The sequence below is a fragment of the Aotus nancymaae genome, unplaced genomic scaffold (assembly GCF_030222135.1).
Source record: "Aotus nancymaae isolate 86718 unplaced genomic scaffold, 86718_ANA_hifiasm-v0.15.2.pri h1tg000065l, whole genome shotgun sequence".
NCBI classification, from domain to species: Eukaryota; Metazoa; Chordata; class Mammalia; order Primates; family Aotidae; genus Aotus; species Aotus nancymaae.
Window position 1 is genome coordinate 5,002,607 of NW_026988480.1, and position 18,123 is coordinate 5,020,729.

General features: G+C 45.9%; 1 protein-coding gene across 14 annotated transcripts in view; it reads right to left on the bottom strand.

The window, feature by feature from the left end:
* The window catches only part of IKZF1 (IKAROS family zinc finger 1), a 99,302-nt gene that overhangs the window by 34,358 nt on the left and 46,821 nt on the right, over positions 1–18,123 (bottom strand). For 8 of the 14 annotated variants that reach the window (XM_064366679.1, XM_064366678.1, XM_012458762.2 and 5 more), the window contains exon 4: positions 2,081–2,140. The exons of 5 other annotated variants lie outside the window; for them this stretch is intronic. In XM_064366679.1, the coding sequence (XP_064222749.1) occupies positions 2,081–2,140 (60 nt within the window). Of the gene's footprint in view, positions 1–2,080; positions 2,141–2,352; positions 3,159–18,123 lie in introns of those variants that run through there. One more of the 14 variants, XM_012458795.3, reaches the window with a different exon arrangement.

An 18,123-nucleotide genomic window follows, 5' to 3' on the forward strand; every position in this document is an offset into this window, starting at 1 on the left:
TGCAACACTGGGGACTAGTAAGTAAAAAGCAAATGAAATGAAAATTAGATATCTCTTGAATCACGGTAATTAAATGAAAATTTGAGATGAAGAGGAGATACGCAGAGATATTTTTGTGTTGCCTCTAAAAGAGATTTATAAAACTTTTAAGCATTTTAAGGTTAATGGAACCATTTATTATAACTTAATATCATTTAAAATGTAGATGGTTGTTTTAGTCCCACCAGGCTACATTATTAGAAAATATTTTCTCCTTATTTGCAATTTAAGATCGTTAAATGGAATAAGGTCAGGGAGAGAAAAGAAAAGAGAGAGAGTAAAAAGATAAACAGGTTAAAAAAGAGCAAGCTACAAGCATATAGACGTTCTCTTTCCTCCAGCAGCTGGGTACACAGACCGGAATGAGGACAGTAGAGAGGGTCAAAGAGGTTGTTTTTAATTTTTAAGAAGAGGTGTTCAGGGCAAAGAGGGCAATTCTTCATTACGACCACAAGGTGGTGATATTGGCCCAGAACAGTTTGGTTGCTGTTTTGGGGGAAAGGCATCAAGACCAACTAACCGCTTGTGTGAAGAGGACAGTCCCAATTCCAACGCTGGGAAGAAGGGGAAAGAGAGACACCAATACTTTATGGACACAGTTGCATAAATATACAGACAGAAAGTGTATCCAAGTGTATATCATCTCTTTTATAAAAACTGTAAGTATCATAATAATACACCTGTACATGCAGTGATTCTCACAGTCTGAAGTCTTCACTGGAGTCTGCTTCAACACTTCAATGTGCTCTGGCTGACACCTTCCTCAGACTTCACAGAAACAGGTTTGAGGATGCATTAGCTTACTCTCAAGTGCATCTGACTTCTCAAAACCCTTCAACAATGTGATTCTTCAGATCAATATTAGTTCTCTGCCCAATACTGTAATGTTTTATATGTTTATATAAGCTTACATGTAAACAGATACACACATATAAGCATTTACATGTACATACATAGACATCTCACAGTAGGCATCAAGCTATCGTTTAAAGTGGAATCAAAGAAATATCAGTAAAAGAAAGATTCTATAACTTTTATAGACTGGAAAGGTAGCCAATCTAGTTTATAAGCAAAAGGGTACACTTAGATTGATACTATTAAATTCCTTAGACACCAGATAGTTTTTTGATAACAAGGATGTCAGAAACCTATCTTTAGCTGTTACTGGCACTTTTGAATTAGAGCCTGTAATTATGACTGCCACAGTGTTAACAAAGGCGACCTGTTTTCTGATGTTGCTTTACAGTATTAGAGAATTTACTAATACAGATCCTAAAGGGATTATCAACTTGTGTGACTTTAAATATTCAGCTCTCTATACATTTTTAAAAAGCACTCTCTGTTCTTTAAAGTACTCCTTTGAGGATGTTACACAAATATATTTATCATTTATCAGCTCTCAATACCTAAAAAAGAAAAATGAAATTCACATCTGTTTTTGGTTTAACAGCTCAGATCAGAGAAGGTCCTGTGGGCACTAAGCATGAACAGAACGTTGGCTCCAGCAGCAACGCGCCACAGAAAAACGGCCTGGAGGCCTGCGATTTTCTCTTCTCAGTTCTGAAATTAATACTCCAAAGCCACAGATGAAGAGCCTGTCTCTTTCTCCTGTCCCACAAAATTGTAAAAAACTATCTGAAACCATGTTCAGTTCTTCGTTGGTGACTGAAAGTATGGCCATGTTATGCTCACACTCAATAAAAAGGAGATCATCACAACAATAATCTCAAAGCTCTCCAGCAGCACCAGCGAAGTGACAATCCCATCAGTGCTACTGCAACTCCAGCCCTCACTGTGACTCCACTGCCATGCTCCCAGCACAGCACACAGCTGCCTAGACCTTCCTTTTGCAACTTCATGGTATAAATACCCATAAATGATATATTAGGTGTCTAACGAATAGAACAGTGAATATTTAATGTATCTCCTTTCTTTCAAGTGTGAGAAAGGCATTAATGAAGGAACATGCACACAAGATATTTACATGATGGACTGAGATGAAGGCATGCTTTTGTTTTCCAGAAGCAAGGTAAATACTTACGAGAGAAAGATTTGGGAATTATTGCATGGAAATCCCTAAAGTCATCAGCCCCATATGTAACTGCAATAAAGAAGGCAAAAAGAAAGCTGGGTTGTGATACCAGTAGAGAGATACAGTCAGAGTTTAACAGAAAGCATTACTTTTCTAAAAAGAACGTTTTATTACTCAAAACCACTGTTCAGCTACTCATCTGCTATTGCTGGCCCCCCTACAGGCAACAGAAAAGTAATTACTCATGAACAGGACCACAATCCCCTCAGGTCTCAACTCACAGCATCATATCCCATAAAGTGGTTTGGAGCAATTACAGATGGCTTTGACATCTTAGAGGGTGCAGCTCCAAACATTCTAGAACTCTGAGAAACCATTCAGCAGCTCCGATCCAAAACCTCAGGCTCCTCGCAGAGCGTCTCCTGGGACAGCACGTTATCTCCACAAAAGTGCGTGTTTCTTAATGAGCTGATTGCATCGCAAATGTTCTTCATTCAGCTTTTTCTTAGAAAGCGTTCATAGAAAATTAGAAAATGCAGCACATTGGGTGGGGGAAAATTATTGTTTTCCCCAACCCACAAAACAGCTACCCATTTTGGTGAGTCGTCCTTATCAGCTGCTTTCATAAATGCTATCCCTGCCTCAAGTCTTCAGGTTCCTATTCTCTTTCACAGGACAGTTTCCCAGCATATTCCTTTTCCTTAAGATTTGGCAGATTCTGCACATGTGCACACACGTGTACACACACACAAAATTTTCCCTCCAAGAGTCACATCTCAGCAACTGTTGAAGTTACATACACAGTGTGGCTGCTAAATTCAACTTGTTGGTGAGTTCCTAGGTTAGCAGAGTAAAGACTCTGAGGTGACCTGCAGGAAGCAGACCTATTGAACTTTGCTTAAACCAGTGTTTTCCAGACTTATCTGACCACAGACCCTCCTTCTTTCCCCATGAAATTATTGGGAAATAAATTATTGGGATAACGGGCATCATAGTTTAAGAGACATTTTGAAAGCTGTTTCTCGAAGTGACTCGTTGAATCATTTCCTAGCAAATCTTTACTCTTTATCTGCTTATTTTATTTAGTCCAAATCTAATGGATAAGTCAATATTACGAGTCCCATCAAACACAGGTAGCATAAATTGCCTCCATGGGGACGTGCTCGTTGGCCTGCAAAGAGCCAATTTTGCAATAACCTTTGCTGCGCTTGTCATCTTCATTGAGCTCCAGCCCTTTATATAATCTGTTTGCCCTTATTCTGCTTCATGGATTTGCTAGCATCTCAGATAATGGGAGAAAAGGCAAAGATGTTTTAAAGGGTATGTATTACCTTTTGCAAATGGGAACATTACAATAGTGATAGAGTACAAAACTGACTGAACAGCAAAGCGCTGAGATACTGCTTATACTGCTGATAATGCTGATATGGTGCTTGAAGATGACTTGCTTTGAGAGCTAACTTCCTAATATATCCCTGCAGCTCTACAGCCAGAGTTCAGCCACCTGTTGTACGTATGATGATGACTACAGCACTGGGGAGGCTTCGTGTTTACCGATACACTGAATACACTGGAGATTAGGGAGTTAAGAGATTAGATCTGAATACAATGTGTCTCAAATTTGTCTCACCAGTAGAAAATGTAGCCTTTTGCAGTCTTGGGTAGTCAAAGCGTAAGCCTTGAAATACTGAATTCTGTCAAGACACTACCCACTCCACACATTACCATTTAATATAAAGAATACTGCAATAGACATTAAATTTTTTAAAAATTTAACTTTTAGACTCAGGGGTACATATGCAGGTGTGTTACATAGGTAAACTCATGTCATGGCAGTTTGTTACACAGATTGTTTTGCCACCCAGGTATTAAGTCTACTACTTATTATTTTTCCTAATCCTCCTCCTTCTCCCACCCTCCACTCTCTGACAGGCCTCAGTGTATGTTGGTCTCCTCTATGTGTCCATGTGTTCTCCTCATTTAGCTCACACTTAAAAGTGAGAACATGTGTACTTGGTTTTCTGTTCCTGGGTTAGTTTGCTAAGGATAATGGCTTCCAGCTCCATCTATGTTCCTGCAAAGGACATGATCTCATTTTTTTATGGCTGCATAGTATTCCACGGTGTATGTCGACCACATTTTCTTTATCCAGTCTACCATTGATGGGCATGTAGGTTGATTCCGTGTTTTTGCTATTGTGAATAGTGCTGCAATGAACATATGAGTGCATGTGACTTATGGTAGAATGATTCATTTTTCTTTGGGTATATATGCAGTAATTGGATTGCTGGGTCAAATGGTGTCTAGGTCTTTGACGAATTGCCCCACTGTCTTCTTCCACATGGTTAAACTAATTTACAATCTCACCAACAGTGTATAAACATTCCTTTTTCTCTACAACTCACCAGTATCTGTTATTTTTTGACTTTTTATTAATAACCATTCTGACTGGTGTGAGATGGTATGTCACTGTGGTTTTGATTCGCATTTCTCTAATGGTCAGTGATGTTGAGCTTTATTTCATATGATTGTTGGCCACATGGATGCCTTCTTTTGGAAAGTTGGATATTGAATGTCAATCATGTTTGAAAATAATCAGTTCTTTGCCTAGTGTAATTCAAATTTATTTGTTGATTTTTATCCCAAATATGTGGTTCCCTAAAAGTCACAAAATTGTTTAAAAAACAAAATATAGCTGTACTTTCTAGTTTGTTTCATGTCTCCACAGTAATGCTGAATTGATAAGAGCTCATTCTTGTTCCTGTAGCATCCATGTTCACGCACATAAACTTCTGAGCTCAGAAACTGAAGCGTGTACTATTCTAGCCGAACAGGTAATTATGTACAACAGGAAATGTGGAAACTCACTCCGTTCCATGCTAAAGTCCAGTATCTCGTGGGAGCCATTCACTGGAAGCTCTATTGATGCCAGGTGGGTAGCAGAGGGTTTGTGGAAGCTGTATTTATGATGCTTGAGAGGCACTAGAAGGTGTGTAAGGTACTACAGCTGCACACACAGGGACACGCATTAAGTGTGTTTGTGTGTTAATGCAAATATACACACACTCACCTACACGTGAGGCATGGGGAGTAATGGTGTCCCCCAATGAACAAATTCCCAACCAGTGAACCAACAATTGGGCAAGTGTGGCTGCTACACCTCCTAGCCCCACCTCCCCAGGGACCTCACTGTTCCAGCAGCTGAGTCTGGCACACTGCACATCCAGGGTAGGGACTGAACAAAGTCACAGCAGGTGAGTATGCACAGCGGTCGCTGAGAGCTCCTCGAATGCACTCCAGGAGCCGGCTGGCCCCAGGGGCTGTGCAGTCTGACAATATTCCCACCTTGCTTCCGGCAAGCTGAAAAATGAGCCATACAACCTGCTTTTTCTCGCTCACTTGGAGAGGTTTGCAGGTGCTGACTTGCCTTGCCCATGAAGACAGTCCTGCCTCTAAGTTGACCCTCTTGCTTGTCATAAGAAACAGTCACTGTGGGATTAGGGAAGCTATTATTCTGTGATTACCTCTCAACCTTGTTCTCTTTCCTTTAGTAAATTCAGGCCATTGTTTGATAAAAGGGTGCACATGAAAAAGGTGTTGAACATTGTTCTCAGTTTTCTACATTTTATAAAATATATTCTTATCCAGAGCAAATTTAACTCATTGGTAGGAATTTCTATTCCCCAAACTCTCATGCACATTTTCATATAAAATGCTGTGAATACCTTGGATTCTGAATCCTATCTGAATCGCGAAATTGATGAACATAATGGGGAAAATGAAATACCCGCAAACCACACTTCTCAGTTTGCATTTAGCTGTGCATAAGATTATAAACTTCTTGTGCCGCTGTCACTCTGGGGAGAGGCTAACATGCTTGAGATTTTCAAAACAAGAGAGAGGAGATCTGATCTATTTTCAAATGCAAGAACACGGATAATTTTCTCGGAAAATCTTTCTAAAGGTAAACACATTCAGATTTGTATTTAGGAGAATTTAGAAAAATGCTTTTGTTTGTATATATTCTTTTAATCACATTAACCTGTTAGTCACAGTCAGATCATTAGTCTATATTACCTTGTTTGAATATGGTTTGTGGTGACCCTGGCAATGCCTCCAAATTTAGCATTTCATGGTGGGGCTTCCTGACCCCATGGCTGAGCTAGTGAGAGTCACAGCACAGGACAGCAAGGTGGAGGTGGATGGGAGGAGCAAGTACCCTAGACAGAGCTCCACAGGCCACACTTCTAGAAAGTACTAGTTAGATCGTGAAGACCTACCAAGTCAAGAGTCTATGAAAACCTTTCAGACCTTCTGTGGATGGATACATTTGCTTTTAGACCACCCTCTAGTTAGGAGGCTCCGAGTCTCCTCACGGGAAGAGAACACTGGCTGCCATCTACGGACTGCACACTCAAGGAAGGTATAGTTGATCCAGTCTTACAAAAGAGGCAGCTAAAATGCAATCAAGTTCAGTCAGACCCGGGGACACGGAGCTGGGCAGTGCTGGCTGGTGAGGGTCTCACATCTAAGCTCCCCAGGGGGCTGCGTAACCCCTCAGTGGCTCCTTTCATTGCTTGTCCTACAGTCAGTCCTGAGGGTTTCAGCTCTGCTGCCACTTGTCTCCTTCCCACTCTACCAGCCCCTTCTTTTCAGAAGTCCAGGGTCACGCCGCGCAGGCCATGGTGTCTTACACCACTCTGGGTCCTGTGTGACCCCAGCAGAGCCCACGCAGCAGGCACACAAAAAGGTTGGAGAAGGCGGCAAGTGAAAATACGCCCAGGACCCCGTTGGTGGGCTCCACCAGGGCTCCATCCTCGGCAATCTGCCCATTCTTCCCTTCATGCCCAGAACATGCTCAGCCAAACCCAAACCCCTATCTTTACCCCCAGACCCAGCTCTCCTATGCAGCCCATGCATGCTGATGGGGCCTCATCTGGACTCCATACATTCTAACCCACACGGGGCTCGCCTCTACCCTTGCCTCTCATGGCCAAATTACATCTGAGGTCTTTGGAGAGGTCTCCGTTCGTATTGTTTTCCATCCGCATCACATCCCAGCATGGCCATGAAGCCCCTGCCTTCGCCCGGCTAAGGCAGCCCAGCTGGCACCACATCCTGCCCGTGTTTCCTGTCCACCGTCTGGCAAATAAGTTGGTTTGTTTGCATCATGAGGACCTCGCTTTCAGTCACCCCTTTCGGTCACCGTGCTGATTGCCCTAAGATTATCATCCTCAACCTGCTTTTATCCGGTCACATCTGCTTCCAAATTTTCCATGGGTCTGCATCGTTATGACGAGGAAACAATGTCCACTCCTGTGTCAAAATCCCCCTACAACTGGTGAGCAATGACAATAAACTTCTCAGCAGGTAATATTATTCAGATAAGCAAGTGGATGAACCTTATGGAAAAATGCTTTAAAACAAAAAAGAGAGCCCCGTAGCTAGTTTTTCAGTAGAAAGCCATAGGCAGATAAAGGTAATATCTACCTTCTTGTCAGCGAAGACTTCAAGACCCATAGGATTAGCTACAACTGACTAACATTCACCATGTTTCCCTGATGGGAAAGACAATAGGGCTAGTGCTTTGCTAGTCCGCTGAAGGTGAAAAAGGCAGGAAAATGCCTCCAGTGCCAGCAAACCCTGAGTCTGTCTCCCCTTCAGCTCCACATGCCCCTGGCAGACACTTACTCTATCTAGGAAAGGGGTTGAGTGGAACTTCCGTAGGGCCTCACTTACCCTCATGGTGTTTCAGGGACAAGTGTCAGGTCGAGGGACCATTTTGGCTGCTTCACATGGGACATTTCAGTGATGGTCAAAGTCACTGTGCTTTACTTCAAGTCCTAGCTGTCAGAGCTACCTTCCGGAGCAGATGATTTGGAGAACTTAACAGAAAAGCAGGATAAACCAACGTCCGGCCCTTTCTCTCTTCATAGCACAACAAATAGGCACCTGTCCTATTTTTGTTTATGTTAATAATTACTAACACAATGTTAATTTTTCACAATGAATTAAGATAGAAAAAGCTCCAATTAATGCACCTATGGCTTAGAAAGGGAGAAATGGACACTTCTCAAGAGTCCAAGAAAGAAAACAGCAGGTTCAAAATGATGGTTCTTTTATGAGATTAGCTTTTAAATGATTGTTTTGGTGCCATGTGCAATCTTCCTAAATCCTGAGGTGGGAGCACTTCCTCAGCCGCCCTGCTAGGCCTGTTTCATGGCAGCCGACTACCGGGTCCAGGATCTTCATATAACACTTTTGGGGAAAACATTCAACGGGGTGAAGAACAGGCTTAGGGGTATTTTTCCAATGTTGTATCCTTCCTTTGGAAGGAATACTACTTTTTTGTAAAAATGATATTTGCTTATTCTAAAGCTACCGAGAAGCATTATGATGGCACTTCCAGAAATTACCCACAAGTCTTATAATTTAAGGAGAAACATGTGCAAAGAAGAAAATGGAAAAATAATAGTGAGAACGGAGTAATAGAGCTTAGCTCATGCTTTAAAAGGAGAAACGGGAAAGGGACATTCAGGCATCAAGAAAGGCTGAAGAAAATTAAGAGGGCTGTAGTTCTAGTTTCCGATTAGATCAGAAGGCTCTTGTCAGGGATCACAGCGGGGTGGCAGAGTGTGAGCTCCTCAATATAAGTGAAAAATATTTTGTCATTCCAAATTTTATTCCAATAAAGGAGATTTATACTGGATCACAGGGGCCAAAATGATAAGGAAGAGAAATTCTACAAAATAACTGGGCTGCCCAGGAGAGTGTGGGCCACGCGGTGTGCAGGAGGGGTGAGAATGTGTGGATGGACAGCAACCTTTACATTTGTAGGACTCAGCAGGACATGTGAGGGGAGTGCTGGGCCGAGCCACATGGAGATGGGTGGCGGTGTTCCCCGCAGCATGGAGAGGCGGGGCGCAGTAGGCAGTGCGCGGAAGGGACCTGGGGCTGCGGAGCTTGGCAGCCATCAGAGTGTCTGCAGCGTGGGGCACAGGCGAGAGCCTTTGATCAACTGTTTGGCATGTGCTCTGGCTGATGTAACTGCACACATGTTTCAGATGTGGTTTTCCTGGTAGCACACTCTTACAGAAGCAACAGGTGAAACTGTTGCTGCCGGTGTAAAAGGGAGTTCGGCAAAGTGAAGGACTAAAGACTGAAGGAAGTGTTTTCACTGTTAAGCTGGACCTGGCTTCCTGAAATGGGGTTACTGTATGTGCATTTCACACATTCTTCAGGTGTAGGACCTATCACTCCTGACTTCAAATGAAAAATAAAACACGCAAAGAAAGGACTGAGGACTTTAAATCCACATCTGTGGCCTTTGTACTCTTAAGCGATCAACTGAAAAGAACTCCAGAGGCTGCGCGTGGCTCCTCCTTAGGCTCTGCAGACAGACATGGCCATTCCCTCTCATCCCCAGGGCTGGCACGGTGTCAGCCCCAAAGATTCCAGAAGTGCAGGCCCTGCTTCAGGGAGGCCAGAGATAAGTAATCTCCCCCAGGACACACAGAGGGTGGATCCTCTGCCGTCCTGTCCCTCCCTTCCAGAAGCCCAACGGGTCCCTGTCAGAATTCCATGCAGAAGGTGACTCAGCACAGAGGAGGAGGGACGGGAAGAACAATGCAGTCACCCTCGTCAACCCTCGGCTCTTGGCCACGGGTGCAGTCCTGCACAATTTGTGTCTTTAAGTGGTCGCTAATCTTTAAGGAAGGGGTAATTTGTGTAGTAATCCTGCTGAGAAATCCTGGGGAGTCAGCCAGCCCCTGGTGACCTGACCCCTCTACAGGTGGAGGTGAAGACTTCAGTCCTGCCTTGGCAGTCTCTTCCCAGAAAGTGAATTTCTCAGGCACGAGCTCAAGCTGTGAACCTGGTGATGGTAAAGATCAGAGTGCAGGCAATCTGGCATAGCTGTAGCTGAACTGCCTGCAGAAGGAAGCAAGGGGCTGAGGAGCATGGACTGGGGTGTGTGCCTCTGGTCTGGTGTAGTGGTACACACACATGTTCACATGAATGATCACGTGTGCATGTGTGCACATATGTATGCACATGTGCAAATGACACACAGAGATCGCCCTTTCTACACACATATTTAAAAAGGCAGCTCAGTAAAATCGACTCAGAGGTAGAGAGTTCATTATTTACAACGACATTTCCCTGCAGAAGGACAGCAGCGAAGACAAAGAGACAGCCGTCTCCACTGTTCTGAACGTCGGACCAGCTCCTTGTCACTCTGTGCACATTCCCCCGCCTGCCAGCTCTACGGGCAGAAGGCCGCAGGAGTCAGATCTGGTCTCTAGAAGACTCAGAAGTCAGGACGAAATGCATACTTCCTCCATTTCTTAACCAGTAAGCAACCCTGTAGAGATTTCTGAGCAAGGAATTGTGACTTGTGGCAAAATTATTTTATTTTTTGAGACGGGATCTTGCTCTGTGGCCCAGGCTGGAGTGCAGTGGCGTGATCACAGCTCACTGCAGTCTCAACCTCCTGAGCTCAAGCGATCCTCCTTCTTCACCCTCCCGAGTACCTGGCACTACCGGCATATGCCACCATGCCAGGCTATTTTTTTTTTTTTGGTAGAGATAGGGTTTCGCCATATTGCCTAGGTTGGTCTCAAACTCCTGAGTACATGTGATCCTCCCACCTCAGTCTCCCAAAGTGCTGGGATTACAGGCGTGAGCCACTGCACCTGGCCAGAATTCTGTATCTCAATAAGAAACTCACACAGTGTCTGTGAGAAGACATCAGGAAGGAGATGGGGATATTTTAAGCCGTTTAACGTTTCACGTAAACTTATTTCTAACCAGGGAAAAATAAACTCCAAGGACTTTGTAATTTATAGTTCTCTTAAGGAACTCTTTAAGACTTTTTTTTCTCTTTCTTCTTTCCCTTCTCTCTTCCTCCATCTCTCCCCAATGCCGTCATTATTTCCTAAAAAGCCCCGTGTTATATAAATGCCAGGCATATGTTATTTTATTTATTCCTGACAATAAAGCCTCGGCATGTGAGCAAATCAGCACTGGCCACAGCACCCTGCCTCCAGCCAACTGTAAGTGTTTACAGAGAGCCTCTGCCTCTGAGTAGCTCTGGGGCCTGAGCCACGCCCAGGACATCACCAAGCCTTGGCTTCCTCACGTATGAAACCAAAGAAAACGCCAGCCTCATGTCACTATACAGCTGGAGAGTCACAGAGCAAAGGCGCCAGGTCCCCGCCGTCAGCTGGTGCTCAGGAAATGCTGGCTGCCCCTCTCCTGCCCCATCCCACAGCCTCCACATGAGACTGGCCCAAGACTCACACACCTCTGCTTCCTGGCACTTCTGTCAAAACCTCAGATCTCTTGGGAAGAACCTTCAAATGTCATGTTTTTTCCTAGTAGATATCAGCTGTTTCTTAGGATGAGAGTGTCTCAAAAAGTCCTGTCCCTCACATCACAACAGTTCTTCGAAGTAAGGGGGGTTCCTCCCTTTCTTTCCCATCTTTCTAGTTTTGTGATTCAATAACCATTTACCAGGAAGTATCTGGAAGCGACTAATTTAGGTCACACATTCTTCCCATTTACAAATCCAAGAAGTGACAGCGTGTAACATCTAAGTCGAGTCATTTACCTGGTGCAACCACTGTCGCCATGTGACTCCAGGCACCTGCACCAGGAGAAGGTGCCATGCCATGTCCTTCCTAGGCATGAACTTTGTTAACGCTTGAAGTGGCCCTGCGAGAAAAATATCACCCCACTTTACAAATGAGAGAAAATCAGACTCAGAACGGTCACCCGACCTGCCCAAGGCCAGGTAAGACAGTAGTAGATCAGAGTGGAGCCCAAATTTGTGGCACTCCGAGGCCCATTTCTTCACTTGCTGCCTCCCCGTCTCTCTGCAGGTCCTGAGCTGACTTCTGCAAGTCTTCTTGTCCTAGCTGTTAATGAGTTTATGAGATGTGGCCCGCTGAATAGCCCACACTACACATCAGGGGAGACCATCTCTGACATGGGCATTCCACAGATGTGTGTGTGCAGAGCCCCAAGGGAGTCTCCAGAGAAGTTATAGAGGGAAAATCCAGGCTCTGTCCAGGGATGCTGCAGTCTATAAGCAGCAGGAGGAAAATGAGCCCAAACTCATGCACCACGGTGCACAGCAGCCCCAGGTACCGGGAGGCTGCACACGGAGGGGTTTCTTAGGAAGACAAGGCGTGTCCACTGGAGGGAGGGGTGGCGGGGGGTTGTGAGAAGTCACAGAAGGGTAACATTCAAAATGAGAAGCAGGAAGAGGGAATCTCAACAAGTGGAGGTGCAGGGCCGCAGCGGGGCCAGCAGTGTTGTTGGGGGGGCAGGGGCGTGGCTGGCCCAGGGAGACACGGGGACAGTGATCCCCAGGATGCAGGGCCCAGTTCCAGAGGCCTTGGAAGCTGAGACGAAGTCCCCAGGCAACAGGAACTGTGCGAGGTCCCCGCTTCTGGGGTCCTGTGGTGGGAGATGGTTAAAGGGAACTGGTCTGGGGTTGGGATGGAGGTGCCTGGGAGAAGGAGTCAGTCATAACACTCCACAGAGAGAGAGAGAGAAGTGGGGGGCCAGCAGGATGGGCGGGGAAGTAGGAGGATCACAAGTAGAATCACACACCCATAGCCGAACGGAGCCCAGTGAGTCGGCAGTCAGGGGTGCGGTCATCCTGCTCTCGGTTACTCTAGAGTTTAGAGTACCACCAGCCCAGCAACCACAAGACCCCAGCCTCCAGAAGACCCGACAGTCAGGCCTTCTGCCACCCCGTGATCTTCCGCCCTTCCCTCCTCATCCAGAGGCACCGTCCCGCCCTGGTCTCCAGGAGCGTAGGGCCCAAGCACCACGATTGTGACACTGCACTTGTGTGTCATCTTGTAACTGGGTTTCCACATCCTCCTGGCTGTATTGTAAAAGCCCTAGAAGAGGAACAAGAGCAAATAATGAAATATAGGAATGCAGGAAAAGAGGAAGCCGCCGCGAGATACCAGCCCAACCGAAATACAAAGAATTATGGAGAAGTGACAGAAAGGGAAGTAAGAGTAAGGAATTGCATCGAGTGGCTTAGCAGAGTGCGCGTGCGCACACACACAGACACAGCCATGCACACGCAAACACACACACAGCCAGGCACACACACAGACATGCCCCACAGACACACAGGTACACACAGACATACACAGACACACAGGCACAGAGACTCTCACACACTCACAAATTCACACACACACAGCCTTTCTCAGGTCTGAATCAAACTGCTAAAAAAGTATGGGCTCTTAGTTCCCAGCCCTGGAGGGACAGTGACAAGTTCACTCTATGGTCCAGCTGGCTGGGAGAGCCCATCCAAGTGCACCCGCCCAGGACCATCTGCCCCCACCGGGTACTAGATCCAGAACTCCCTGATCGTTCTAGAAGTCCATTCTGTTATTTTTCTTTTGTATTTAAAGAGCCAGAGTTAAAATACGGTAAAATTTCCTTACATTATAATCAAAAACTTAATTTTAGGGCTGAGATGCAAAGTGGACTAACGGAACAGAAAACATAGATCTATCGGGGCAGATGCATTTAGGGACCCCCGAATCATTTTCTAAGTGAGGAAAACAGGCAAAGAGAGAAAAGCCTGAAACTGAGGGAAAATGAGAACAACACAGTGAATTAACCCATCTGTGGCATTTTCTGTTTGTGGAGATAACCAGTGGCAGAGCTCTGAGTCAAAGACATCGCCACTGGAGGAGTGTGGAGGTCGCTGAGCAAAAGTTCTTATCTAGCATTTTCACAGGCATGCGGCAGGAGGGGCAGGATAGCCGGGAGGCCTCCAGCCTGCTCTGCTCACTGCAGCCTCCGAGTTCACAGGGAACGCTGCCTCCCTAGTGCAGGTTTTTAAATGAACGCAACGCTTTCCCTCTTCCTTATTTTCCAAGAGAAAAACTGGCTAGCCCCAGAACTCTCACTGTTCTTAGAGGAAACTGCTGATCGTCTGCTGAAATTTAAATTTGGCTGGGACTTTGTGAGGACTGTTTCTTTCCCTTTATTTATTTATTTGCAAGCGAACACATTAAACTCTGGAGTGAATTAAAACAAGAGAGACTGCAGATCCAGTAAAATCTGGACAAGAACACTGGCCACAGCCCCTTAGCACACAGCCTAGTGGGCACAGAGTTTCCAGTGGACAGTGTGGCCCTGCAGAGGGGGCAGACCCAGCCAGGGCTCTCCTGTGCTCCTGCCTCCCATCTGGCAGCCAGGCCTCAAGGTGGGGGTTGGCCAGAACCCCGACCCATCCTATACACGACACTGTTTGACTGCTCTCAACACCTCAAAAGCTCACTGATGATGATGACCACTCTGTGGTCCAGCCGGCTGGGCGGGAGCATCCGAATGCAACCCAGGCCAACTGCTCCCACAGGGTACTAGATCCAGAACTTCCTGATAGTTCTAGAAGGCCATTCACAGGTGCCCTCTTCCCATGTGAATTTCTGCCTGTCGGGAAGGAGAGCTCAGACATCTCAGTCATTTGCCCGCAGAATGGAGGAGGCTGCTCAAGATTTGCCTGGTGGAGCCTGAGGCCACCAGGGAGAGAGGCACGAGGCCGGTCATCTCCACCTTCCCCCAAGACTCAGGCCTATTCCCCTCCTCACTTGAGGACTCTGCCTCCGAAGCTTCCTACAGGAATCTCCTGAATAAATGTCACAAAAGGCATTTCCATGCATTATGTATCGTTCCCACCCAATGTGACGATTTTGACGCTAAAGCATAAGGCTGATGCTGTCCAAATGCATCAGTGAAATCCCATGCTTGAGCATCCTCCCTCCTAGATAGACATCAGTGCTTTCAACAAGCTGGGGGGCGGGGTCTAACTTTCTGCACTAACCACTCTTCATCCCCATCATGGGGAGACAGCCCGGTGACCACAGGGCCTGTAACCAAGGGTATGGATTAGTTACTTTAAAAATTCTTCACCAATACTAGGGAAGAGACAGGCAGAAATGCTAGAGAGGGTAACGGAAGACCTGTGACTCCAGGATTTTGGTGTTCTCTTTTTGGCAAGAAGGTTTCTCATCTCTCAACCTTGACTTTTTGTTCTTTCTTAAAAAACAAAAGCATACAGTTCAAAGACTGCTGCCTTGTCTTTCTTTCTGCCTTGTAGTATCTCCCACCGGCCGCCTCTCAGGCTCCCTTCAGGTCTGTGTTTAATAAAGGGGTCACCCAGGGCCCTCGCTCCAGCTCTGCCCCTTGCTCGATGTCTGCTCTGTGCCTGGGACACTTGGAACGGGCTCTGTGCACACAGGTACAGCCAGAAAGCAGAATGATTCTCACCTCTGCCAGGCTGCCATGGCTAGTGGGGGCTCTGGTGAGATGGAAGCCCAGGCACTCACAGCAGTGACCAACTGGGTGACTCACCTTTGCACTGGTTTTCCCCCTTCATCCTTCCCTTTCCCCCAGGATCACCACTCATGAACTAGCTGCTCACAGCACCTGTGTTGGGCTTGCTGTGGAGGACACCCAGGCTGCAAGAACCACTGATCCTTCCACGCCAGGGAGAACTGCTAAAGACGCACCTTGCAGGCACAGAAGGCACACCATACCTGGGGCTCGTAAATCCCCAGTTACAGATGAGCCTGGCGGAACACACACATCAGCGCCCTCCAGGAGGATGCTACCGGGGGGTGGGGGGTGGGCGGGGAGAGGAATTCTGCCTCCTCTATGTCCTGACATCATTTGGACCTTTACTAAGATCCCAGCATCCTAGCTCAGGGCCCGGCTGGATCCCAGTGTGGCAGGAAGGGTCTCCTTCGTGTAGTAACAGAGTCACTGAGGGCAGGGGGAACTGGGACAATAGCAACTTCCTGCAGAAAACAGGCGCAGGGTCCTCAGAAATGTGATGCTCCTGGAGAGAAACATGTAAGAGGATGTGGATACTTTTAAATAAATGCAGGTGTTTGTGACTAGTAAATCTAGAGATTCACTGTAAAGAGAGTCCCTTAAATAAAAAGGACACAGTTGAAAATTCTTCCTGGAGCAAAAGTGGCATCCACTGGCCCCTGGGCTCTTCACAGCCTCAGGGGCTGACCCACCTGAGCTCTCCTGAAGCTCCAACTCTTCTGGCCGGGATGTCCTCTCCTGAGTCACTGGAGGACTAGCCTGGATGGTCAGTCCTTCTCTCTTATGAGGGTGAGAGCATGGCAGGAAGTAAGGACGGAGGGAGGAGGGCAACTTCTTTTTCTCTTCTCCCTCACAGGGCCATGGCATCCATTGCAGAAACAAGAAAGGAGAGGCCAGCAGGCTCAGGCGGCTTCCAGACCTCAGGCCTTGCAGGAGGTGTGAGGGCAGGGGAAGGAGATGTTGGATGAAACTGCTCATCATGGCAAGAGTATGGCTGGCAGAACTGAGGAAGAGGAAAGGCAGCTTGCTGGCTCTCTCTCTTTAAATGCAAGTGTCCTGGGAGCCTTGGAAACACGGAACTGCAAATTCTGTTGAATGCTGGTGGAAGGGAAGGGCCCTGTTGCTCTCCCTGCCTCCTGTGGCTGGGCTGTGGCACAGTGTCCTAGTAGACCACCTGATCAGCCCCTCAGGCTTCTCCAGCTCTTTCTTTCATGTCTTTCTGAGTCTTCTATTTGAAAAGATTCTACCATAAGATCTAGACAAGGGTAAGCAGGGGAAAAGAGGCGTGCGCAGCCATCACCTTGGTTACGGGCAATAAGTCATTTGCAGAAAACAAAGTATAAAAAAATTTTTAAAATATGTAAGAGGGGAAAACACATACCACATGTAATTCATAGAAAGCCTTACCTTATGCAAGGATAAGATATTCAAATTTAGGATAGTGATTATGTCATGACACATGGTTGAGGGCTAAGTAAAATAAATTTCCTAATAAATAATAATAACATATTTATACATTAGACAAAATGTCATTAGTATTTGATTTCAACTTGGAGGCTTCCTTTAAGTGATAGAAGCACAACAAAAACTTAAAATGAAAAAATTGAAGACGGACCAAAGAGATTGAAAATGTCACCCCTTTGGTCTTATTCTGAAACACTAAACTTAAAATATATAAACTTTAAGATCAACAGAAACACCAGCCAATCCCATCCCATCCCATGGACATTATTCTTACTCAGAAGTTGTACACATCATCCATATCTGCTAGTGATGACAGGTCAAGAGTGAGAAAGAAAGTAAAACTAATCTCTGAGGTCATCAACCAAAAGAGAAGCAAAAAACCCTTGGCCTAAGATTCGTGCATTTACTCATGGGCAAGTCCCTCGTACGCTCTCTTGGCACTTACGCACACTTGCTTTATGTACAGTTGTGAAAATGATTAAATGGTTCTTTCTTATTGTAATTCCCAGCAGATTAGATGTAGCAAATTAGAATGCAGAGGAAGAGACAGATAATACTATCCAAATAGATAAGAGAATTCAAAGCAGGATCATGCCGGGTGCAGTTATTAGCTCTCTATGCACAATGACTTTTCTGAAGTGAGGTTCAGGACCTATGGGCAGGGAAACACAAGTATACTTTCTGGCTGAAAGAGGACTACACAGTTGAAATCTGGACTGTTGTGGAAATTCTAGAAGTCAATTCCTCTGCTGCACTGGAGGCAATAGAAATGTTTGTTGAAGGAATCAATGAGAAAAGTAATAAAAACATAATACGATCTTCCCTGTTTAAGGGATTTATAATTTACAGTGTGCCCACAAATTAATCTCCTTGTAATGCCAGAGTTAGTATTTAGGATAGAACTCTTGAGCTAAGAAGAAAAGGTTGAAGCGTTTTCAATATAGTCTTTAAAGAATCTTGGCGCGGGAGCTGGGGGGATTGTTAGTAGGTTCTAGGAAGAGTCCTCATCCAAAGGTCGTAAAATGGGGGTCCGCTTGAGTCATTTAGAAAATCTAGTCTTGAAATACTCCCTCCCCTAAACGCTGATTTAAGGAAATACTGGCCGAGACCGCCTCCGAACGTGTGAGCAGGAGTGTGAAGCCTGGCATAGCCCGAGAGAGCGCAGGGGCGCTAGAAAAATGTTTGTTGCAATGAAGGGCTCGCTGGCCAGCTTG